This window comes from Sarcophilus harrisii, chromosome 4 (genome assembly GCF_902635505.1).
Source record: "Sarcophilus harrisii chromosome 4, mSarHar1.11, whole genome shotgun sequence".
Taxonomy (NCBI): domain Eukaryota; kingdom Metazoa; phylum Chordata; class Mammalia; order Dasyuromorphia; family Dasyuridae; genus Sarcophilus; species Sarcophilus harrisii.
The window spans coordinates 117,443,049-117,469,449 of record NC_045429.1 but is presented as its reverse complement, the minus strand read 5'-3'; the positions used below and the strand labels follow the sequence as shown (position 1 = coordinate 117,469,449).

Below are 26,401 nucleotides of genomic sequence, written 5' to 3'. Positions count from 1 at the left end.
TTCATAGTGCTTCACATTGTCTGAATGGATTCATTAGGTTATTGTGTGGCTAGGTTCTTATAGATTTTCCGAAGACCCTTGCAGGACTCAGTTGGTGGTTTCAGGTGTACTTGTAAAAAGAGGTATCTTTGTTAACACAGTTTTTTTTTTTTTTTTTTTTTTTTTTTTTTTAGTTTAATTTAATAGCCTTTTATTTACAGGATATATATGGGTAACTTTACAGCATTAACAATTGCCAAACCTCTTGTTCCAATTTTTCACCTCTTACCCCCCCACCCCCTCCCCTAAATGGCAGGATGACCAGTAGATGTTAAATATATTAAAATATAACTTAGATACATAATAAGTATACATGACCAAAACATTATTTTGCTGTACAAAAAGAATCAGACTCTGAATTATTGTACAATTAGCTTGTGAAGGAAATCAAAAATGCAGGTGTGCATAAATATAGGGATTGGGAATTCAATGTAATGGTTTTTAGTCATCTCCCAGAGTTCTTTTTCTGGGTATAGCTGGTTCAGTTCATTACTGCTCCATTAGAAATGATTTGGTTGATCTTGTTGCTGAGGATGGCCTGATCCATCAGAACTGGTCATCATCTAGTATTGTTGTTGAAGTATATAATGATCTCCTGGTCCTGCTCATTTCACTCAGCATCAGTTCGTGTAAGTCTCTCCAGGCCTTTCTGAAATCATCCTGTTGGTCATTTCTTACAGAACAGTAATATTCCATAATTTTCATATACCACATTTTATTCAGCCATTCTCCAACTGATGGACATCCATTCAGTTTCCAGTTTCTAGCCACTACAAAAAGGGCTGCCACAAACATTCGTGCACATACAGGTCCCTTTCCCTTCTTTATAATCTCTTTGGGATATAATCCCAGTAGTAACACTGCTGGATCAAAGGGTATGCACAGTTTGATAACTTTTTGAGCATAGTTCCAAACTACTCTCCAAAATGGTTGGATTCGTTCACAACTCCACCAACAATGAATCAATGTCCCAGTTTTCCCACATCCCCTCCAACAATCATCATTATTTTTTCCTGTCATCTTAGCCAATCTGACAGGTGTGTAGTGGTATCTTAGAGTTGTCTTAATTTGCATTTCTCTGATTAATAATGACTTGGAGCATCTTTTCATATGACTAGAAATAGTTTCAATTTCTTCATCTGAGAATTGTCTGTTCATATCCTTTGACCATTTTTCAATTGGAGAATGGCTTGATTTTTTATAAATTAGAGTTAATTCTCTATATATTTTGGAAATGAGGCCTTTATCAGAACCTTTGACTGTAAAAATATTTTCCCAGTTTATTGCTTCCCTTCTAATCTTGTCTGCATTAGTTTTGTTTGTACAAAAACTTTTCAGTTTGGTATAATCGAAATTTTCTATTTTGTGATCAGTAATGATCTCTAGTTCTGCTTTGGTCATAAAGACCTTCCCCTTCCACAGGTCTGAGATGTAAACTATCCTATGTTCCTCTAATTTATTAATGATTTCATTCTTTATGCCTAGGTCATGAACCCATTTTGACCTTATCTTGGTGTACGGCGGTTAACACAGTTTTTTACCATGCTTGTAAATAAATCCCATTAGGGCAAAGTTGGCCAAGCAACTGAGTCGAAATCTTTGTGAGAAATCTAGTCTAATGGAGCTTGGTGGTAGGAGGGGATGCCTGGGTAGAATTCCTGGATCAAATTCCCTGCTTTAACTAAATTGAATATTTGAATGCTAAAGTTAGACATAAATATGACTTTTATGTAAATACATAAATGTGTTTGTGTGTATATACACACATACATACACTCTTCTGTACATATTATATCTATATTATATATTGGGTAAGCAGTTGTATAATTATTTAGTTTACATGATACTACAGCTTTCTCTTAGATTGTGGGAAGTACCAGGATATCTTTGATTTATCTTTGTATTTCCCCCCAATTTCTAACATAGTTCCTTATATGATTTGCACAAAATAACTGTTGAATTAATGGTGACTATCAGTGCTGTGAATCCATTTACTTGGTACTTAGGGATTTAGCTGTCCTAGAGCTTCCATTAACATGAAAATAATTCCCTTAATCCATGATATTGGGTTGAGATTTCTGAAAGGGTAGAGAATGAGTTGTGTGTACTGATGAGAATGGTGGAATTAGGTAGAAAATGAAAATTTTTTTTTCTCACTTGTCCCCAGATTGTGCCAAATGGAGAGGATGGCTTGAATTATCCCTAGATTTTTTAGGATAGCTGCTAATATGTGAAATTTTTGATATGATAAAATTATACATAATAGCTATATGGCATTGATTGTTAGGCAGACATGGAAAAAGGAAATGCCCTTGGACTGGACTAGTGTTAGAAAATTTCTTTGAAGAGGAACTTCATCTCCCCTTTATAATTATAAAGTTTAAAGACATTTTTTCCCCCCAAGCATAACTGATTTATTTTCCTTTAAAATTTCTAAGAGGTGTAGTGGTATAGTGGCTAGAGTGCTGGAGACCTAAATTCAAATGCCATCTCTGTAATATAGCTCTTCCATGACCCTGAAGAGTCATTTAACTTCTCAGTGTTTTAGATAGCCTTCTAGAGTTAGAAATTGTACAGGAGCTTCAACCTACATTAGGAGAGGGAGTTTCCTCATCCAGGAATTCCCTATGCCATTGAAATTACAGGTTCCATCTTTTCTTTTTTTGGCCTAGTTATTGACTCTTCTTTTCTGGATCTCTCTGTTCAATCTATTCACACTTTCCTAGACTCCCTTGAAATGTATCTGTTATGATAGAGATAAAGACTAGACATTTAGAGATTTATCAGTTTCTATTTTCTTTCCAGAAAGGTTGAACTCAAACAGATGATTAATCTTTAAAGATTGAGTGCCCATTTGAGTATGTCACAACTTTCTTCTAAGAAAGTCTTATGTTTAGCTTACCTTTTTCCTGACTTGATTCTGATCATTTTCTCTTGAAATGGGTATAAAGTGGGTATAAAGAATTTTCAGGTGCTGTAATTCATACCTTTGTTCTGGGTAATAAATCTAACTTCTTTTCCTGTGTGGGATATAAAGCAAATGTAGACCTCTCAAGATACAAATTCAGGAAATATTTCTTACTCTGTACTATGCCCTAGAAATAGTAAGTTTAAAAAAAATTGGCCACCCCTTTGAACAGTTTAAATTCTTCTGTGCAGATACACGTCTACAGATAAGTAACAATAATTTAATATGGGAGAGAGTATTTATTAACAGTTTGAATAGAGAGGGAGAGATGAATAGTCTTCCAGAGAAAATGGCATCTGAACTGAGCCTTGAATCCAGATTCTGGGAGTTAGAGATGAAGCAGTTACATTGCATCATAAATGTTTGAGAAATCAAATTGAAGTTGTACTGGGTAGAACTGGCAAGAAATGATGGAGTGCTTGACTTTCTCCCCAGGAGTATCCCTTTTTGGATTGGCAGCTCTGTTGCTTCCTGGAAGTTTTGAGTCTCACTTGCAACTTGTGAAGGCCCTGGGCCTAGGATCAAGTCTGATCTACACAGCTAAGTTTGCTCTTGTCTTCCCGCTTATGTACCACACCTGGAATGGAATCCGGCACTTGGTAAGTTTGTTTGGTCAAAAAGTCTGAAGGGAGGGAGGGAAATGCTGCCTATGTTAGAGGAGACGTTTGACTTGATCTTGTCCATTTTCCTCAGATGAGTAAGTGGAGGTACATACAGAGAATTTAAGTGACCTGTTGGAGGTCTCATAGCTAATATATAGAAGAGCCTGGGATTTGGGCCAAGTCTTCTGACTCCAAATCCAGTATTGCTTCTATGTCACACTGCCTTTCTTTAAAAGGGAAAGCCTGGTTTTGAGTGGTAACATAATTGTTCTGGGCTTTGCTAGACACTTTAGGTTTTAACAATGGGTCTCGTTAAAACCTAAACTTTTAATGTTTTGGGGAATAGTTTCAGCACAGTTCAGAATTAGTGTCGTTAGTCTTGCTTATGGAAAGATTCAGGCCCAAAGTCTATATAGTACTGTTGCTTCTGAATGGATCATTCTTGCTATTTTCACAAGTAGCTCACTTATTAATATTTACTCTTTTGTTGAAATCTTTAGTTCTTTCTTCTCTTTGTCGTAAGACAAATGTAGTCCCCATTATTTCTTACTCTGTATTAGTGTGATACTTCCTCTCTCTCTAAGACTGATTTTGTCTTGGTTCAAACCTCAGGAAGCTCTCACAGCAGAACCCTAAGGACAGCTGTTTTATGGTAAAATTTCAGTCAGCCCAGAGGGAAATTTGGTAAAATTAGAAAAGTGAGAGACTAAAAGGTCTCTTGTCGGATTGTGTCCATCAGCCTGTCCTGGAGCTCTCAACTTCTTGATTCAAAATGGTTTGCACTTCCCTTAGGGAGACCATTTCTGCTAATGACATGTTTTCTCCCTGGGTCAGTTTTCTAACAAAACTCAGCTGATCAGCCTTCTGTACACAGCCTAGGGGCGGCCAGGGTTTGCAGATTTCCTCCTTTGGTCATAATGTGTGGGGGCTGAAGAAAACCAAAGCTCACTTTTTGTCCTTGTTCCTGCTTGTGAAAATCTCTGTAGAGGAGAGGAGCCAAGAGCCTAAGGGCTTTGCTTAAGCCTTTTAAAATCTTTTCTTATTCTTGTTTTTGTCAGGTCCTAAACTGAGGTTGGGACTGGATTTTCCTTTACTACCTCGCTGCCTCACAGGCCATGGGCCCTACTAGTACATTTGTGTGAATGCTGTCCTGTCACTCTCTTCTTGTTTCCTTTATCTGAGTTCTTTCCAACTGTTCTTTATTGAAGGATCTCTTAATCATTTAGTGAGTGGACCATGCCTGCCATCCTTGAAGAACACCAGTCCATATACTCTGGGTCTTCTTATCACCAATCTATGTTTTCATGCAAATGAGAAGTTCTCTTGTGGTCTGGCACAGAGTTGTTCAGCTTGGATCCTTAAAGTTGGCCCCTGTGGGTTTTCAGGTGGCTTGCTAAAGGGTGGGTAGGTTTCCAGTCATTCTGGGAGATGAGAAATGAGTTCTACTGCCTTTCTGGGTTCATGGCGTGGTCGTATGGCAATGTATGGGATGTTAAGGGAGGACCAGCACTTCTGGTGTGAGGGCCCAGCAGGCCCTTTTCAGGGTGCTTATCTGCCTTTGGTGTGTTGGCCTGGTTCACTCGATTCATTTATGGCTCCAAGAAGCTGTAGCACGTCTGCAGTGGCCATCTTAGCAGGTGGGCAAAACCAAGTTGAGCAGAAGTAATAAACCTCATACTAATTGTGAGTTAGGGGGATGGAGACTTTCCCTGGTGAAATGGGCAGATGAGAACAGGTTTTCTGTTGGCCTTGAAGGCAGCTTAACAGTGGAGTGCCTGGAGCTTGGTCAGAAATCAAAGATGCCAAGGTCATTCATTACATCCTGGGCCATTGCCAGTTGTCTTGGCTTTTGCCTTGCCACTGGACTTAGCTGACTCTGGAAGAGAGGGAGGCTGATGACTTTGTGCAACTCTGCCTCCTTAAATCCAGTTCTCGGGAGAGTCAAGATATTACCCAATGATGTCATCGACCTTCGAAAACGAAGGACAAAGAACAATGGTCAGGATCCTACTTGCCTAAGATTACCATTTTGGCTTCTATTTGCCTAGCTTGACCACATTTTGTTACAGAAATCATTGTTGCTAGTTGATATTTTAATGTGGCCAGTTGTAAAATTTTTGATTTACTAACCTTTTTGATTTGTTTTTTAAATTATTATCTTACTGATCCTCTTGATTGCTTAGTGTTTTTCTTCTTTTCTTTTTCTTTATAGATGTGGGACCTAGGGAAGGGCCTGAAGATTCCTCAGCTCTACCAATCTGGAGTAGCTGTCTTGGTTCTCACTGTGTTGTCCTCTGTGGGACTAGCAGCCATGTGAAGGGATAATATATCTCCATCTCCTCCAATGAAGGATCAAGTTTGCCTTCTTCCTTTCCTTCAGCCACCCATTCCCTCAGACCAGAGCAGAACCATTCTATTTGTCTTAGATTTCAGTATTTTTGAAGGAGGAGTCCTTCAAAAGTGTGGGTCATAAGTATTGGAACTGTGGGAGGAGTTCCAAAACTCTCCTCCCTAGAGAAAACTGCATGATAAGACTCCCAAACTCTTCCTCTTCTCCTCTGCCTGCCCTCCTACCCCTCCGACTACCTTTCTTGCTGTGGTTTTATCCTCTTTCCTCAGGCCTACTCACCCTCTTTCCCCATTTGACTTTGACTTGTGCTAAGGGTCAATTATTGGCTACCCCATCCTGAAGCAGTAAAAACAATGGTAGTTCTGTGGCCTCTGCCTTTGGGTTGGGGAGAAAGGCTTTGAGTGCCAATGGCCGTGGGTTGCTGGCTTAAAGGACAAGGCTGCCCATTGGAAATGGCCCAGAGTCCTAAACCACCCACACTTTGAGAGAAAAGGGAACCAGCCTATCTGGGTGGGAGAAGGAAGGGAGGGTGAGTTGGCTCCCTGGAGGCTGCTGATGCTCTGTAGGGAGAGGGTAGACAGTTCTGGCTCAGGAAAGGATTCAGAAGATTCTCAGTCAACACCTTGGGAAATCTTTCTTTTCATGGCACTTGAAAAACAAACCTCTTAATTTCATATTTTCCAATAAAATTTCATGTGACATCTTATTCTGTAATTAAATTAAAATCACTCACCCTGTCTGTTTCTTTCTTTGAGATCTTGAGGTAAAGAATAAGGGCTAAAAGTAACAATGTTTCCACCCTCCAGTCAGAAAAGCATTTCTGTGTAGTTTCACATTAAATGAAAAGGGTACAACGTAACATTAAATCTCATGCAGCATGCAGCTCCAGATATGGAAGGGGAAAGGAAAAGAATCCTGGTTTATCAGGCCTTCATACACTATTGACAACTAATTGTATGTTATTCCTCATATTGATTTTTTTTTTGTTTGTTTTTTATTAAAGCTTTTTGTTTACGAAGCATATGCATGGGTAATTTTTCCAACACTGACCCTTGCAAAACCTTCTGTTCCAAATTTCCCCCTCACCCCCTTTTCCCCACCCCCTCCCCAGCTGGCAGGTAGTCCAATACATATTAAATATGTTGAAATACATGTTAGATCCAATATATCTATACATATTTATACAATTATTTTGTTGCACAAGAAAAATCAGATCAAGAAGGAAGAAAAAGAAAAACTGAGAACAAAAACAAAATGCAAGCAAACAATATGGGTCTTTCTCTGGGTATTGATAATTCTCTTCATCACTGTACAAGTGGAACTGGTTTGAATTATCTCGGTGTTGAAAAGAACCATGTCCACCAGAATTGATCATTTTATAGTCTTCTTATTGCCATGTATAATGAGCTCCTGTATCCCTCATAATAAGAAAAGGACCAGGGAGTGGAGAGCTGAAATCACAGAACACAAACTTGGGAGAAGAGAGGAGAAACTGAAAATCTTGATGGGAATTTATAATGGTGAAATTTTCACCTTATTATCTCTGAAATTAGGCTCCTGTAGTCCTATTTCCCTGAATTTTGAATATTTCTGAATGATTGTTTTACATGTAATTAGGAAATGTTTCATATAATTTCATTTAAAAAAATTTTAACTACCAAATCCTTTCCCTCCCTCCTGTGTCTTCCCTCTCCTTGAGAAGGCAATTTGATAGCAAATATACATGTGAAATCAAGCAAAATATATTTCTATATTAGACATGTTGCAAAAGAAAAAACAGACAAAAAATAAGTGTTTTTTTAAAAAGGTATACTTCAACTTGTATTCAAAGTTCATCAGTTCTCTTTCTGGTGATGGATAGCATTTTCAATATGTGTCCTTTGGAATTGTCTTGATCAGAGTGCCAAGCCATTCATACTTAATCAACCTTCCAATATTGTTGTTATTGTATGGATTGTTCTCCTGGTTCTCACTTCACTATAGTTCATATAAGTGTTCCCAGGTTTTTCTGAAACCATTCTACTCATTTCTTACAGCACAGTAGTATTCCATCACAATCATATACCACAACTTGTTCAGCCATTCCTCAATTAATGGGTAGCCCCTCAATTTGCAATTCTTTGCCACCAAAGAAAAACCTGCTTGTATTTTTGTACAAATAGGTCCTCTCCCTCCCCCCTCTTTTTGTTCTCTTTAATTCCCTGTAGTGTGAGAAGACTTTTTCTGATGACCAGTACCAGCTCATGGGTAAGCTTCACCCACGATATCTTTCCAAGGGAGATTGAAGCTACTAGCCAGATAGAACATTGAAGTTAAATAGATTATGTCATTTAGTCTAGTGTATACATAATGCTTAATATTTGATAGGGCTTCAAACATGGCTATTACATGATATGTTTGAAATGATAACAGTAAAATTCTGTGCCCTCAGCATTTTTAGTTTTAATTTCTTGTGTTTACTCCTGAAAAGTCTTTCATGGATCATTCTAGCCAGGAGATTATGAGAAGCCATAGTATCTCATAAGCTATAGTATATATATATCAGCCAGACTATCATGGCAGAATAGGGAAGGCAACTTTGCCCTCTAGCCTGAGCTATCAACTAGTGCCCTTGGCTCTTGTGGAATTTAATTTTCCATTTGATTGAAATGTCTCCATACAACTATGAAGAAAAGGTAGTTTGGAAGTGAATGTAGTTTCTGTGACAGCCCATGTGCACTACTAATAGCATCTTGTTGATGAGAAAAGCCGAATGCCTACATTTGAGATCATAGATTCATTGCATTATTTAATTCAAGAGTTGTGAATTGGTTAGCTTGTTATTCTATATCTCCCCTTTTACTTAAAATTTTCATAAGCAGTCAGTATTTGCATTATTTTATACTGACTTCAGTATTGCTGTCACTTTTTCTCTGTGTGTCCCATCTAAATCCTTGATTGAAATTCTGCAAGAACAGACTGTGTTCTTACTATCTTTGCCAGTCATTTATTTTTTTATGATAGCTTTTTATTTTTCAAAATACATGCAAAGATAATTTTCAACATTCATCTTTGCAAAACCTTATGGTCCAAATTTTTCTCCTCCCCTAAACAAGTAATCCAATATAGGTTAAACATGTGCAATTCTTTTAAACATATTTCCACATTTATGCTGCACAACAAAAATCAGATTAGAAAGGGAAAAAAAAGTAAACAAAAAAAGGTGAAAATACTATGTTGTGATCCACATTTAGTCCCTATATTCCTTTCTCTAGATGCAGATAGCTCCATCACAAGTCTATTGGAACTGGCCTGAATCGCCTCCTTGTTGAAAAGAGCCAAGTCCTTCACAGTTGATCATCACATAATCTTGTTAATCATAACATAATCTTGGTGGAGTTGTGAATGGATCTGACCAGTCTGCAGAGCAATTTGGAACTATGCTCAAAAAGTTATCAAACTGTGCAAAGCCTTTGATCCAACAATGTTACTACTGGGCTTATATCCCAAAGAGATCTTAAAGGAGGGAAAAGGACCTGTATGTGCAAGAATGTTTGTGGCAGCCCTTTTTGTACTGGCCAGAAACTGGAAACTGAGTGGATGCCCATCAGTCAGAGAATGGCTGAATAAATTATGGCATATGAATGTTATGGAATATTATTGTTCTGTAAGAAACAACTAGCAGGATGAATACAGAAAGGTCTGGAGAGAATTATGTTTATTGATGCTAAGTGAAAAGAGCAGAACCAGAAGATCATTGTACACTTCAATAAGATTATACGATGATCATTTCTGATGGACGTGACTCTCTTCAATCAATGACATGATTCAAACCAATTCCACTTGATGAAGAGAGCCATCTGCACCCAGAGAGAGGACTGTGGGAACTGAATGTGGACCACAACATAGCATTCTTGCTCTCTCTGTTGTTTGCTTACATTCTTGTTTTCCTTCTCAGATTTTTTTCTTTCTTTCTAGAGCCGACTTTTTTTATTATAGCTTTTTATTTACAAGATATATGCAAGGGTAATTTTTCAGCATTGACAATTGCAAGACCTTTTGTTCCAATTTTTCCCCTCACCCCTTCTCCTAGATAGCAGGTTGACCAATACATGTTAAGTATGTTGAAGTATAAGTTAAATACAATATATATATATACATGTCCAAATAATTATTTTGCTGTACAAAAAGAATCGAACTTTGAAATAGTGTACAATTAGACTGTGAAGATAATAAAAAATGCAGGCAGACAAAAATAGAGGGATTGGGAATTCTATGTAATGGTTCATAGTCATCTCAGAGTTCTTTCGCAGATGTAGCTGGTTCAGTTTGGTCTATTGGAACTGATTTGGTTCATCTCATTGTTAAAGAGGACCAGGTCCATCAGAATTGTAGATCCAACTTTTCTTGTGTAGCAAGGTAACTATAAAATTATATATATATATATATATATATATATATATATATAGGATTCAACATGGACTACTTGCCATCCAGGGGAAGGGGTAGGGAGAAGAAGAGGAGAAATTGCAACAGAAGGTTTTGAAAGGATCAGTGTTGAAAAATTACCCATGTATATGTCTTGTAAATAAAAAGCTACAAAAAAAATTCATCCTAATCATTTCTTATAAAACAGTAATATTCCATAATATTCATATACCATAGCTTAGCCATTCTCCAATGGATAGGCAGCCATTCAGTTTCCAGTTCCTTGTTAGTACAAACATTTTTGTACATATAAATTCTTTTCCCTTTTTCATGATATCTTTGGGATATATGCCCAATAGACTCATTGTTGGATCAAAGGTATGCAGAATTTGATAGCTCTTTGGGCATAGTTCCAAATTGCTCTCCAGAATCCACCAACAATGCATTAGTATCCTAGTTTTCCCACATCCTCTCTGACATCATTTTATCCTGTCATCTTAGCCAATCTGAGAAGCAATATAGTGGTACCTCAAAATTGTCTCAATTTGCATTTCTCTAATAAGCGATTTAGAGCATTTTTTCATATGACTAATAATTTTCCCAGTGATTTAGTTACAAATGTATGTCACCAGTATTTTAATGGTATTAAATCACTTCTTGCCCTGACGCCACATTTTTGGCTGTCAAGTTTGCCTTCTCAGACCTCAGGACCCTGTACAAGGCCAGTGTGGTTAATTTGTTGTGAGGTGGTTTTGTTTTTTAATTCTCGAGCAGCTGGACTTCTCTGTCCCTCTGGAAATTTGAGTTTTCCTAGCCTGGCCCAGCTAAAGCTAAAGTTCTGTGCCCCTGAGGCTCCTTCCTTCCTCCCACCTGTATTGGAAATGGCAAATATAGAAGGATGAGACAATTCCGATCAAAAGAAAACTTAACATTTTATTTGTTTAAATTTCCCTTTATCCAAACCCCATATAAACCTATTTGACATTCCTCAAGAAGAATTAGGTTTATTCTGTTATCTTCTTGGTACTTAATGGAGCTGGTGCTCCTTTCTCCTGCTGGGGTTCCTCATTTTCTATATTCCTCTCTTGAATTTCCTGGTCCTCAGGCTCATTACTACTGGAGTAGGCCTCTGGAGTCAAGGATCTTTTGGGTGCGATCTTTGCAGGGCTGCAGCAACAACAAGTACAATAGCATGAGCAGATTTGATTTGGTGGTGGATGTGGGGCTGGGGAGGCATTGGAGAGGCTTCTTGAGGGTGGGGGGGTTGGGACTGGAGATTTTGCGGCTGGAGAATTTGCAGCTGGAGAGGAAGGTGGAGTCTCTTGTACAGCTTTTGGAGTAGCAGTCTTCTCCTGGGGCTTTGGGGTGTTACGGTTTCCACGTGGTCCTGAATCTTGGGGCTGTGGGATGACAACAGTTTGGATCAGATTTATTTTCTAAGCAATTTTGGCCCTTTGTGACCCACCCTCCTTGGAAATTAGACCAGCCCCACTTAAGAATTCAGCCACCTTGTTGCAGCCTCCCCTTGGCTTATCAAATCTACTGAACATTTCCACCTAAAAAACACTACCTTTCAAATTCAGTCTACCTAATGTCAAAATCATCTTAGACAAGTTTATTGCTGTCTTCTATATCAACAATATGATCATCTACTCACCTTGGCTAAGAATATTAAGATTTGAATTGGATCTTGGATATCATCTAGTACTGTTACCCCTTCATTTTACAGGTGAATAAACAGGTCCAAAGAAGCTAAATGATCTGTCCAAGTTTAGCAAGGTAATAAATGGCAGAATTAGGACTTGGCTCAGGTCTTCAAATCCTGCTTCTTTCTATTTTTCACATCATTTCCATGATCAATTCTATTTTTGGACCTTATTTAAAGGTCACAACAGCTAGTAAGTGGCAGAATCAGGACTTGGACTAGTCTTAAAAAGTTAGTTTCTGCTTCCACAATGTCTCTCATTTTTTACAATCACTATTTTGGGACCTCAGAAACTCTCACAATAGCCGCTTTTCCTATTTCTTGTTTTTCCTCAATCCTTCACATGGCTGCCAGATTCATATTTCTAATATATAGCCTTGAATATTGTCTTTCTCAAAAATCTTCAGTGACTCTTTGCCTACAGAATAAAGCCAAATGACTTCTTTTTGCATTCAGCAACCTCCACAACCAAAACTACCTTTCTAGTCTTTTTTTCTCTCACATAATCCCATTTTATACATGTAACACCAAATAAATTGGACTACGGGAAGTTCCCTGAAACATTATCCTAGGCCTGGAGCCCTCCCTCCATATCTACTAAAATATCTAATCCTCAATGCCCCAGCTCACTGCTTGTGAAGCTCTTAGAGGATTGCTCTCTACTGTGAACTCATAGCACTTTTTATCTCACATTTATCTTACAGTTGTATATTAACAGTTATTGTGCAAATGTCTCATCTCCCCTTCTAAGCTAAGCTTCTGTAAGGCAGGAATCCAGCTTTATATTCACATCTCAGTTCCTTTATAAAGCACGGTGACAGCTTTGTGGAATTGAATTTGGAACTGGGCAATAGATGGCTTAAGCCCAGGAATAGAATGAAGCAAAGTTATCTAAAAGCTCCCCCTGCTGGGCCCAAGCATCTAAAAGAAGGATGGGTCAAGAAGAATCAGGGTATATAAATACATGGCCTCGGATTTCTGGACATAGTCCATTGGAGGCATTGAGCAGATCAGGGTTTTTCTGCACCCAGTTTAATAGTCGGTTGGCAGCAGCAGTGGAACGAGCAGTCAAGTTTATTCGAGCTGGTGGTATCTGCAGAGGCATTTGCCAAGTGCCCATGAATGTGCCCCAGGGATTGGCCTGCAAGAAAATGCACAAGGTTAGCCATTTACTGTACCCTACACTCAGGGGCTTTCCTCTGACACTCCTTTCCCCACTTGCCTCCTCCATGTTTTAGCACTAGAAACCCTGGGTTAATTATTCCAAGACTGATGATGAAACATACTACCTGCCTCCTTACAGGTAATGGACTTGATGCAGGATGAGACATTTTTTTGACATGGCTTATATAAGAATCTGTTTTTCTTGACAGTGCATATTTTTTAACAAGGATTTTGTTTTTTACTTTACCCCTGTTGGGGGGGGGGGGGAGGGAGTAAGGAAGGATGGAGAGAAATACTTATTTTTATATTTTTTAATTTTTAAAGAAAAAAGAAACCTTAGTTTCACCATAGGTTAAACATCATATATAATACATACACATTAGCGGAATCTTGCAATCACTAATTCCTGCTTGCCTTTTGTATCTAGTGGCTAAAGTTTAAATTTGAAGTGATTCAACATTTTTGAGAGAATTATCCACTATCCACAATCACTAGTTCCTGCTTGCCTCTTATATGTAGGAGCTAAAGTTTAAATTTGAAGGGATTCAACATTTTTGAGAAAATTATCCACACTATTCACAATCACTAGTTCCTGCTTGCCTCTTGTATGTAGTGGCTAAAGTTTAAATTTGAAGTGATTCAACATTTTTGAGAGAATTATCCACTATCCACAATCACTAGTTCCTGCTTGCCTTTTGTATCTAGTGGCTAAAGTTTAAATTTGAAGTGATTCAAGATATTTGAGAGAACTATACACTATAACCTAAATCACATTTTTTAACTACACCTTAACTTCTTAGTGATTTTCCATTTTCTTTAGCCCTAATGGTCTATAAAGGTCGCTTTGGATGGTAGCCATGATTCTTTTGTTCCGAGGAATTAATTGAGGAGTTGGGGAGCACTTATTTTACTGTGTAATTGGAACAAAACTTGTCCTCAAGGTGGTAACTTGGGTAGGATAAAAGCCATTCCTCAGGAATAAAGTACCGTACCTTGGAACGAGGAACTGAAGGTAGCAGATGACCACGATCATTAGCGATGATCTGAGTGTAGCCTTCATGGGCTTCAGGTTGCTAGAGAAAACACCATGATAGTCAAAGTAGAAAGTGGAAGAAATGAAAACTGTCTAGAAGAATTCACCAGCATTAAAGGTGAGGAAAAACTTGGAAGATACATGAAAAGGGATGAACAATCTTGGGAAAAGGAATGAAGGGGTGATGAGGCTAGGTATAAATTCATTCACTGGGGTAGAAATGGGGAGGGGGAGAAGAGCAAGAACAGGTCAGGTACCTTTGTGGTGCCTTTGGCTATGCACCAGTTCCGAAGATAGTTTGAGTCAAAGGCATTTTCAAACTGGAAAAACAAAAGTTTCTTGAGGACATGAACTGTCTGACTTCTGAATTTGTAATTCCATCCCTAGCCCTTAATGTTGGTTAATTTAGTTGGAGTAGTACCCTGTGCCCAGAAAACACAAAGTACAGAAGCAAAAAGCCCCACCCATCTCGGCTTATAACAGGGATCCATTCTTAGAAATTAAGTAACTCCTTCATTTTGCAACCAAGTAGTTAGCTGAGGAATAAAACAAGAAGCATGCCCAGGATCACAGTTTGTAACAGAGCTGGGCCTAGAGCCCAGGCCTTTACACTCCCCCAATTCCTCCCGATTCCCCTTAAACTGCAGGGAGAAACCCCCTGTCTGTCGTGTAGTTTACACCCTCGGCCCTGAGGATGCTTTCCCAGCTTGCCTTCTGACACCCACTGAGACAGCAGCTAGATGGGAGTCCATCTGTTGGGATATCTTGGGGAAGAAGCCTAAGAGGAGAATCAGATTCCCATTAGGTTATGAAGAAACCGGGAAGCAAAAGAAGGGGAGTTACCTGATTAGCGCTGTAGTTAGAAGCCATGATCCTACAGTTGCTCTTGTTTACATCTGTAACCTAGCAACCCCAGCTGGCTGGCCTACTCCCACCAACCAGTGGAAATTGTCCTTACCTTCCCCCTCAACTGTCCAATTCCTTAGCTCCCATCCCCCCCTATTTCCCCTGCTCCTCCCCCTACTTCCCCCCAAGAATTAGAGGCACTCAAACTTATTAGACAAGGAGAACATAGCATGAACACAAACCCCGCCTTGGACTAATTTTTTTATGTGTGTTTGGGTTTAACAGTTTTCATGCTGTGAATCTGCCTTGCTCTTTTTAAGCCAGTTGTTCCTCTTGTCTGTTTTCTCTAGTGCCAGAGTGCTCACATAATGAGGCTTAATTGGACCTGTCACCAACTTTCTGTAACTTCTGTAGTTTTTCCTTCTGCTACTTCTTGCTCTTTTATGCTCATAATCTTCTTTCGTCTTAAATAATGTCACCCTCGTGCCAGTCTAGCAACTTCATGGGTAATCTCAAGGAAAAGATATACATGCGTCTATGGAAAGATTTGGAGTCTCGTTTGAAAAATCTCCTGCCCATATTAGTCAATGATTATTCTGTTGGGTGGGAGTGAGACAGTCAATAAAATGCTGGGCCTGGAATTGGGAAACCTGAGTTTCAAATGTAACCTCAGACAAACTTAATAGCTATGTAATCCTGCACAAGTCACTTTATCCCTGCCTGTTGGAAGTCTGGAAAAGGAAGCCGATCCAGCTTCTTCAAGAAAACCCCAACGGACAATACGGCCTACAGGGTTGTGAAGAGTTGGACACATCTGAGCAACAATAATCTGTATGAGAGGCAGCAAGGCTGGGTGAATGGAGAGCTCACTTTAAAGGCAGGGAATCTGACTGTGGCTGACTGGGTGCTTAGTCACTTAGCCTCTCTCTCAGGCAATCCCCGAGATTGGGGCTTGCAGTGCCCAATTGCATAAAGGGAGTTCGCTATACCAATTAAATTATGGGTCCAGTCCCTGTTTCTACTATTCTATATACTATATATATTATACCACTATAGCTTTAATTGATTGGATCAATGTGTTCTTTTTTCTTTCATCCCCCCGATGATTCCCTTTCTCTCCATTTTCACAGATATGGCCCCATAACAGCCAGGTTAACCAATGTTAGCATGCCGGGAAGCATTCTAATCCTGTGTTCTCGTTTATACCAGATAATAGATCTGGAAGCAAGAGCAGTATCATATCTCGCTTCTCATTGATCTCTATCTTGAAATCCCTGAAAAGGAAGGAGATTGCCTAACACATATCTGAAGTGGGATTCTCCCACTACTATAGAAGAAAACTGAGGAGCCTTTGTGGGAGCAGCTTTTACTGCAATCTGGAGGCAGTGGGAGAAATACAGCCCCCAATTCCCATCTCTACCCCCCAGAAGGCCTTGATTACCTGTCCAGAATAATCTTGAATAAATTTCATTTAGACATGTAGATTTTGTACAAGGAGCTTTCTCCTTTTCCTTTTCCTTTTCCCCCAGTGTACCACAAGATCCCTCATTCTAAGTCAGTTGCTCCTCTTTGTCATCCCTAGTACCAAATCCTTTGCAAGAGGGGGCTTAATTAAGTTCCTCAGCTTATTGTAATCTTATTTTTCTTTCTACTCCTTCTTGCCATTTAATGCTCACAATCTTATTCTGTCCTCTTAGACAAGATTTGTGTCAATGAAATTATACTTTTAAACTGATGTTGGCCTTGATGGTCACTTCTCCTTGGCAAAAGATTCACTTCTTGCTGTGAAGGTGGTTTTTAGGCTCTTTTGACTTCCTTCTTGTAATGATTCATTTATATACACTAAAGTTGACTCATATATTCTTTTGCTTTCACTCAGTTGAAGATTCCCTCTTTCTCAAATAATATTAATATGTAAATATTTTTCTTTCATCCATTTCTAAGCTTTAAGCATCAAGATTTTGTTCAGGGAGACAGTTAGGTGGAGCAGTGGATAGAGCACCAGTCCTGAAGTCAGGAGGACCCGAGTCCTCAGACACTTAACACTTCCTGGGCAAGTCACTTAACCCCAATTGCCTCAGGGGAAAAAAAAGATTTTGTTCAGGTCCCTTTGCAGATACTTCATTTTAATGCCATATATTCTTTTTATGCTTTCTTCTAACTGGTATTCATTTTTAAATTTGTCATAAAAAGAATTGATAGTCTGCACATAGACAGCTAATTTGGAAATGGTACCCATATTGGTAAATAGACATTTCATGTCTGTTAAGATATACTCAGTTTAATTTTTTTTGTATGATATAATTCACTACTTACCTCATTCAGTTTCCAAATTCTCTTCTTGAAGAAAATATCCATGATATATGGGTGTTTTCTTTTTTAACCTATTAGCCTCTTTCATTTCTTCATCCTGAGTCTTATATTCTAATATGCCTACCTAAGTCCTTTAAATCATCAAGAATTTTCTATCTCCTCCTCTGCCTGAGATGTAAAAACATATGCTACATATATCTTCATGATGGTCTTTTGCAAATACTTCTCATAAAAGCACTGCAATAAGAGGTTATCCTAAGAAATTGTCTTTTTTTTTTTTTTGAGACATAATAAAAACAACCCTGCCAACTCCTTTATTTGATATTTGAAGGATAACCTGTGAGCCATTTTTCCATTTAGCTATAATTTTGTCTTATAGTTTCATTTAAAGGAAGGATGTCTATATTGATCTGATTTAGTAATATGTTCGTACATTGCTCATTGAAGAATTCCAACAGTCACAGTGTTTATGGGCCATCTAAAAATAATGGTTCTCTGTCCCAATTTATTTCTTCCACATTACTATGAAAAAAGAAAGGAGTAGCAGTAGTCCTTCCTGTTCTCGCTGATAACCTAGTTTCTCATGATTACCATTCCTAGGGAGCAAGGGGGGGGGGGAGATACACACACACACACACACACACACACACACACACACACAATATGAGCAAACCAGCTCCAGAACAGGAAACTGCTCAACAAGATTTTTTTACCCTTTAAAAAACTGCTTTCTTTTCCCTGCTGATCATGGAGAGACTTTTTTTTTCTCTGTAGACCATACAGGTCACTGGAAATGACCAGCTACTGTGATATGACCCAAGACTTTTGCCCTAAGAACTGTGGCAACTTGCAAGCAGTCATAGTCCAGGACTTGCTCTTCCAATGAATGAGGGCCCAGGAGGGCAGCTCCAAGCATAGTTAGCTCTCTCCAAATCCCCAGTGTCCCAGAGACAAAGTGGACTCTTAGATCGATATTAAGGAAACAAGTCCTGGAAAGTCTGAGTTAAAAGGTTTTTTTTTTTTTTTTCCTTTTTAAATTTCATTTGACGATGGGATGAAAGAAACACAGCCTTCTCTCACTTTTCCATTGCTTTCTGTGTGGTAAAGTTTTTTACCTTTCCAAGGATGGTCACAGATTAGATCTTGCACTATCATTAGAGATTGTAGGAGAGAGTTTTGGGAGGTGAATGGCAAGTACTTAAAAACCTATGCATTTTATTATTTTATTACTATGATTAAGAAGTCATCTTGTCATCAGAAGGTCTATTCCTTATGTAGTAACATCAATAGGGAAGGTTGATACTAAGCTAGGAAATTTTCCAGACAAACAGGGTAGGGAGTGATTCATAAATATTTCTATGTTTTAATAATCCAGAGTATATGATGCCCTAAATTCATTCAGAATCCATTGATGAGAAGATTTTTCTTTGCTTAACTCTTTGAAGTTAGATGTACATCAAAAGTTGTCAGTGGAAAGGATGGCTACTGGAGGCTAGAATAGAACACTACCTACTGGAAAGAATTATGAACTGTACTTCCTTGCTGGTTAACGGTTATTATTTTTCATCCCTTTTACAGACTTAAAAAACTCAAGTCAAGTATGTTAGGCTACTATTGAGGCACTTCAAGTGTCACCTGGGATTCCTACCAACTGCATACGGATTGATTAATTATTAAATGTACCAGACAATGCTTAAAGAGATGGCTCTTAAAGTCAGGAAGACCTGCTACATACTGCCAGAGTGACCCTGGAAAAACTACTAAAATTTCTTAGAGTGCCAAGCAACTGTTTTAGATTTTTACTTTTAAATCACAGGTGCTATGCATATATACCTAGAAGGTGTTCCTTACTGGTAGCTCCCTGAACAAATAGTGGTCCAGTTAAAAATCAAAAAAACATACTGGGCCCTGTGTCGGATAGCAGGAATAACCTCCCCCCCCCCCCCAAAAAAAAAGCACTTCTTGCCTTCAAATACTTACATTATACCAATATTGACATATATAAACTCATGACCAAACATCCATCCAACTCCAGATTGGCTGGGGGAGAAGAGAGTAGTGGGGAGATACATAACTAATAGAGGAATATACTTTGCTTAATAATCCATGTGTTGGAACTGAAAGTAGAATTTGATTTAAAAATAACATGATATGGGGGCAGCTTGTTAGTTCAGTGGATAGAGCACCAGCCCTTAAGTCAGGAGGACCTGAGTTCAAAATCTGGCCTCAGACACTTAACACTTTCTGGTTGTGTGACCCTGAGCAAGTCACTTAACCCCAATTACCTCCGCAAAAACAAACAAAAACAACATAAAACATCTTAGGTGGTACAGTGTGTAGGAAACTATTTACTAGAGTAAATTCTATTTACTGAGTTCAAATCCTATCTCAGACATTAGCCAAGTCATTTAATGTTTACTACAGTTTCCTCATCTGTAAAATGGGGAGAGCATTATCTCCCAGGGTTCTTATGAAGATCAAGTGAAAATTTTTGCTTTGCCAGTCTTAAAGCATGATATAAATGCTAATTATTGTTATTATATAAGTGTATATATAAGTTATATACAAAATAAATACCAGCAAGCTTTGGAAAGGGAGACCCTAGTAGCTGGGGGGCATGAGAAAAAACCTCATGTATGAGATAAACTAGAGATTCTAAGGGGTAAAGATCTGGAGGGTGTGCATTCTAGGCACAATAGGGCAGAGGACAGCCTGTGAAAAAGGTATATAGGAGGGTGATGAAGTGTTGTGTATAAAGAACAGCAAGATGTTTCATTTTGCTAGTTTGGAGAGTAGCATATGAGAAGGCTGGAGCTAGGCAGTAACTGGCTTTAAATGTCAAAAGTAACCTGTCTTAATCTTCAGGAAAGATGAAATTATTGAGCAGGGGACACTTGCTTTAGAAATATCACTTTAGTATCTTTGTGGAGGATAGAATAGAGAGGATAGACTTGAGTCAGGGAGACCAATTAAAGATTTATTCCAGACAAGAGGTGATAAAGACCTGAATTAGTATAGATGACTGAAAGAATGGTGAAATTCTGGCCAGAAAGAAAATTTCAGAAGTGGTGTGGGTCTGATTAGATATGTTGGATGTTGTATTTGATATCAACTGGATATTGGGATCAAAATAGGCTGTATGGTAATATGGAACTGGAACGTGATAAAAATGCTAAATCCAGAGAGCTCTGGGAATCATAGAGATGATCTCTGAATTAATAAGAACTGATGAGATCATAGAACAAGAGACACCCAGGACAAGCCTTGAGGGTATACGCATAGGAGGCAAAAGATATGTGAAGATTCAGCAAAATAAACCAAAAAGAGACAGGTAGGAAGAGACCCAAGAGAGAGCGGTTGTCATGAAAACACCAAAAGGAGAAATTATTCAGGAGGAAAGAGTGGGAGACTGTGAAATTCTGTAGAGAAATAAAGGATGGGAATTGAGACAGGGCCATTGAATCCAATCATTTTGAGAAATCACTGGGCTTTTTAAAGGAAACAGGTTCAATTGAATAATTAAGTTGAAAGCCAGATTGTGAGGAGTTAAGTCACAGGGGTGGGAAATCTTTTTTTCTGCCATTTGGATATTTATAACATCATTCACAGGCCATACAAAATTATCAACTTAAAAACTCAAGCAGTGGGAGATTGTTGAATCTACCTCTCAGCTCATCATTGCCTGTGGTTGCTTTGGCAGGGCCAGACCAAATTATTTCAAGGACCTTATATGGCCTTATCTGGCCTTTTGGACAGACATTCTCTACTCCTGGATAAAAGTTAAAGGAAAGGAGAGGGAGTGAAAACAGTGGGAAGAGAGAATTAAAATGGAAAATGCTTAAAGAGATGGTAGGATCAAGTCGGAGGTGTTTTTTTTGGTAAATAAACAGCTGGGTGTATTTGTAGGCAGCTAGAAGGGAACTTAGATAAATAGACTAAAGAGTAGCTACCAAAAGGCCATCCCTTTATCAGAGACTAGAATAAAACAGATTGTCAAGGGCTTTTGAAAGCTCAGAATCAGGAAAGACTCATCTTCATGAGTTAAAATCTGATCTCAGACACTTAGTAGCTATGTGACTCTCTTCCAAAGCAGAGTGAAATTAGTGACTTTACATAGCTTTCCTTGACTTAAATCCATGGTCACCCAACTGGCCACTTCCTCCTTTCTTCCCTCCTTGTCTTCCTCCCTCTTTCCTTTCTTCTCTTTTTCTGGTAAGCCTTTTGTTTAAGTGGACTTTTGATTTCTGTCCCATCCCAGACAGATATCTCTGGAGACTCATTTTTACTGTATCCAGTCAGAAAGCCAAGTTATGATGTCAATCCCCCAAGATTATATTTCCCCTATAAAAGATCTGCTCATAATATAGAACCTTACTACTTCTTTTTAGGATGCCAAGTCTTTTAGGGTTAACCTGCCAGTCAATAGTGTGCTCTTTGTTATAGCTAACTCTTTTTTAGGGTACTAAACTCCTTTTGGGGGTTAGCCTGCCAATCATTGGTATAATCCCTTTTCTCCCTCCCCCCCAACCCTTTTTTGTGGTTGGTCTGCTAAATTTCTCTGAATTTAGCCCACCAATCAATGACACACTCCTTATTATATCTAAATTCCTTTAGGTTTAGCCCTCCATGAGTACACTCCCACATCATGGTGTCTTTCCCTTAATGGCTTTTCTCCTTGTTACTACAAGGGAACTTGTTTTTTCCCTTGTTAATTACTAAACTCCCCTTTTCTTTCTAAAAACTGTTATGTACTTAGTTTGCTCTTAACAACATAATAAAAAATTTTCCCCTTGGTCTGCAGGGTGTCTAAACCTACAAATTCTTTTGAACTGACATGAGATACAGGTCCATAACCCCTCTATGCTTTCTGGGGATCACTCTGTACTCAGTCATTTTAGTGGCCGGGTATGGGAAGAATCGGATTATTCCAGCATCCTTAACATTTTGGTGTCCCTGTGTGGGGATAGAACTGTCCCTGTAACTAGAACAGAACGATTCCTTAAAATCCCAATTGCTCTGGCTCTCCAAGATGGATGCTAGACCCACTTAGTCCGGGTTTGGGCCCTGATGGCCCAGAGTGAGTGTAAATAGCAACTGTTGCTATTTTGGCCAGAAATCCTGAAGCTCTTCGCCAGAGTGATTTTATTTTTGTTTTGAAGACATTCTTTGCCTCATTTCTTACTTACTCTTCATTACTGAATGGGCATTGCCTCAGGCTAACAAACCCAGAAAATGCCTTAACTTAAAAAGGCCCTGCATCCAGTGCCATCTCCAGTTGTCTTGATCTATATCTTGCCCCTGGACCCAGATGGCTCCAGAGAAGAAAATGAGATTGGTTCACAGCCCTCCCTCACTTGCATCCAATTTACTTGCAAGTCATAGCATCACTTTCTTAATGTCATGGCCCTTCCTCTTCAAGAATGAAAAACAATTGTGCAATCCTGGACTTAAACATATTTACTTCACTTTCCTTATCTGCAAATTGGGCTGGAGAGGAAAATGGCAAACCATTCCAGTGTGTTTAAGCAAGAAAATTCCACTCAGGCTCACAACTGAAAATGGCAGCATAACAACAAGGGGAAGAGATGAGTAGGCAAATAGAAAAGTCAGTCATTTTATGGGAATAGGAAGGGATCCGCCATTTTTGTATAGGTAAGACTACTCTGGGATCCACTTTTGTATTGGGTTATCATTTTTCCTCCAGTTGCTTCCTTGGCCCTCTCTTCTGTGGGCAGTTTCCTTTCTGACTGCCCTGTGATGAAGTTGCAATAACCACTATCTGACAATCCAAACCAGTATACCGACAACTGTTAGTGCTTCATTTTAATGTTTTAGAGAAACTCTAGTGAGGGTGTTTGGGCTCCGGAGTGTTGGACCCCAAGATATAGCAAATGTATTTTTTCTGTTCTGGGAGGTTGTTAAAAAAAAAAAAAAAAGCCATAACTTTTCTTTTTTCTTCAAATATGAGTCTGAAAGCCAGCAGAATTGGAAACACAATAAACAGACTCTCCTTCCTCCAGAGTTTTTCCTAATTATCTACCAATGTATTCGAACATAACTTAATCAAACACTGGTACATACAGTTTATCATTTTTTTTGGAAAGAACATTTCTACAAGATGAAATTATAGCTTATTGTGGGGCAACAAGTTTTACACATTCACAAATAGACTCCCTTCCCTTCTTTTTCCCCTCCCTCTCTCCAGAGTTCCCCCTTCAATTTTTTAAAAAATAAAAACAAACCCCCCAAACTACAACTTTCTGGACATAGAAAAGAAAGGGGCGGAGGAAGAAGAAAGTCCTTTTATGTTCAGTCTTTTAACCATCTTTTACAAATGAACTACATAATTTAGAGCTAAATAGAGATACATAAAAAATTTATTGAAATGGTCAGAATAAGATTGCAATTTTATTGTAACTTTATTAATCTTTTTTTAAAACAAGGTTTGGTGTTTTTTTTCCCCCTTTGAAAGCATAAGAAACATGACCAGTCACACAACAATAATATCCAAAGTAGGACACACAGCAGCCAAAAAGGTTGTTAGGTCAGTTGACATCATGGAAACATGGCTGATTTGAATTCTTCTTCTTCCCCTCCCCCCAGTAATATATAGAGAAACATAAAGTAAATAAAAAATCCAAACAGAAGTATTTTTAAGGAAAAAAAAAAAAAAAGCAGGGTCTTAGTCATGTAGATTCTGATGTTTTTTTTTTCCCTCTTGTAAAGTTTTTGTGGTCAGTTTTATTTATCTTTAAATGTTATTTCTACTGATAAAATTATATCTGTTTCTAATACTGAACAATTTGATGGTCCAAAGATGACAAAACTTTCTTTTCTGAATCATCAATAGGTATGGTAGTAAAACCCTGAGAAACAGTCATTAGACCATTCACTGATGTTGCTTTCCAAGAAGGTAGCTGTGGACATTGATCTGGCGTTCTCTAGGCTTTTAGGTTTAGGGTTCTTAGGGGGAGGGGGGAAACAGGAAGAGAATGGTCAAGAAGATGATAGTGGTTTGACCTGCTTAATGCATGTTTCTTCCTGTCTCTTGGAAAGGATGTCTTGGTGTTTCAATTAGGCTGGCTTGTATCTTCTATAGTACCATTGCTTAGGACTTAGGGTTTTTTTTGTTTTTTTTTTTACCTTTCTTTGTCAATGCTATATTTAGTACAGCGACACATAGTAAGCATTTAATAAATTCTTGTTGACTGGCTGATTCTCAATCTCTTGTGGCAGCCTCTTCATTTTCTGCATCTTCAGCTCTTTCCATCCTCCTGATTCTCATTTTCACAAATCACTGCTCCAGTTTTATAGAGTGAAATATTACTGTAATGGTTCACATTGATTTTTCTTCCTTTGATTTTTATCTCATGTTACTTTTTTCCTGACCTTCTCTACAATAAACATTCTCTCTTGACCCTAAAGTATCACCAGCAATTGATTTGAAGTAGACAGAAAGAGAGATATTTCTCTTGGGAAATGGAAAGTCTAGAAACATTTGCTTTCTCAGTCCCTGAAAGAGGAAACTTGGGAGTGTAATAGGACTAAACGTGCCCTCGGGGCACATGTCCTCTGGCTTCTTTCTAAAAAGCATAAGATTGTAGGCTCCTAAGTGATCCCAGACTGAGGAGATAGCAGTGCTGTGTCTCAGAGGACTGAGCCAGGAGGACCGTTATCCAGTAAGCTTAAAAGAAGAAACAATTTTCACTGATGTTCCAGGATCACAAGATTTTGAGCTTAAAGCATCTGATTCAATCTATTTATGTTATAGATAAAGAAAGGAAACTACATAGAAATGAAATGATTTGTTCAAGGTCAGACAAATCTTAGTGGTCAGAACTAGAATTTGTACTCAAGTACATTATTTGTACTCACATAGCACTCTGTCCAATGTTTTTTCGTTATGCACACCATGCTTGGTCTTTGCTTTCCTTCCAGGAGTCTGACATGTGCATAACCTACCAATTTTAAGTCCATTTTTCCAGGTCATTTTATCTTCATTAAATGACTTTCTATTTCTATTCTGTTTCTCTCTGGCATTCTCTGTAAATTTTTGGCATTCAGCAAATCATTGTCTTACTAACTTACTTACTAACCATTGTCCGGCAAACTCAATTGTTAGAAAACTAATTATTAATGAGTTCTATTGTATTATAGTTTAATTCTCCATTTTTTTTCCTTCTGAACCAGGGCTCCCCCTTGTGAATAAAGGGAAAAATACATCCTTTTTTGTTCAAATAAAGAAATCTCAGGCTTGATCTTGAAATGTTTTACTTCCATTAAATGCAATAACATGGTTCAGAGAAATGTTGGGGAGGAGGTGGTGAAAGATAATGAGCATTTAAATAGCAAAAAGTCAAGAACACAGTTAAGTTTGGGGGAGGAGGTAAAGAGAGTTTTTAGGGACAAGAAATTTTACTAAATTGTTTTTGGGGCAGGAATTTCAGCTTGAAGTTGGTTGATAATGATAAGGAAATTATGCCAAGAAAGGGATAAACTGTAGTGAGTTATCAGCGACAAGATGTTGAACATAGGTTTTTGACTAAAGAGCCAGTGGCAAACCAGCATTCCTATTTTATTGTTCCATCATGTCTAAGTTTCTGTGATCCCATTGGGGATTTTCTCAGCAAAGAGCCCAGAATAATTTGCCATTTCCTTCCCCAGTCCATTTTATAGATGAGGAAACTGCAGCAAACAGGATTAAATGACTTGCCCAGCTATCTGAGGTCAGATTTGAACTCAGGAATAGGAGTCTTCTTGGCTTTAGGCCTAACATTCTATCCACTGTACCACCTAGCAGCTCTCCTATCTTAGAGTGATTTTGTATTTTATCTTATAACTTCCAGGATAAAACAGAAAATCCTCAAACTGTTATTTAAAGCACTTTATAATATAGCTGTAACCCTAGCCTTCTTTCTTGGGCTTTTCTCACATTATTAATTCAGGAACATTTTAAACAGAGCATATCTTTTCA

At 38.4% G+C, this 26,401-nt stretch overlaps 2 protein-coding genes across 3 annotated transcripts in view; one reads left to right on the top strand and one right to left on the bottom strand.

Moving 5' to 3' along the window:
• SDHC (succinate dehydrogenase complex subunit C) overlaps nt 1–6,692 on the top strand; it is a 55,995-nt gene extending 49,303 nt beyond the window's left edge. Inside the window, exons 5-6 of the mRNA XM_003769637.4 lie at nt 3,443–3,606; nt 5,822–6,692. Of these exons, the coding sequence (XP_003769685.1) occupies nt 3,443–3,606; nt 5,822–5,926 (269 nt within the window). The 3' untranslated portion in view covers nt 5,927–6,692. The remainder of the gene's footprint in view (nt 1–3,442; nt 3,607–5,821) is intronic.
• Nucleotides 6,693–11,273: 4,581 nt separating this feature from the next.
• On the bottom strand, nt 11,274–15,265 carry CFAP126 (cilia and flagella associated protein 126). 2 transcript variants are annotated; one of them, XM_031937401.1, is made up of 5 exons: nt 15,112–15,265; nt 14,526–14,588; nt 14,228–14,308; nt 13,099–13,212; nt 11,274–11,766 (listed from the first exon to the last, which is right to left on the bottom strand). In XM_031937401.1, the coding sequence occupies exons 1-5, from the start codon at nt 15,136–15,138 to the stop codon at nt 11,371–11,373; spliced, it is 681 nt and encodes a 226-aa protein (XP_031793261.1). In that variant the 5' UTR covers nt 15,139–15,265; the 3' UTR covers nt 11,274–11,370. The 2 variants fall into 2 exon arrangements, with proteins under 2 accessions (XP_031793261.1, XP_003769704.1); XM_003769656.4 differs by having other exon boundaries at nt 13,036–13,212; nt 15,112–15,264.
• Nucleotides 15,266–26,401: the final 11,136 nt, after the last annotated feature.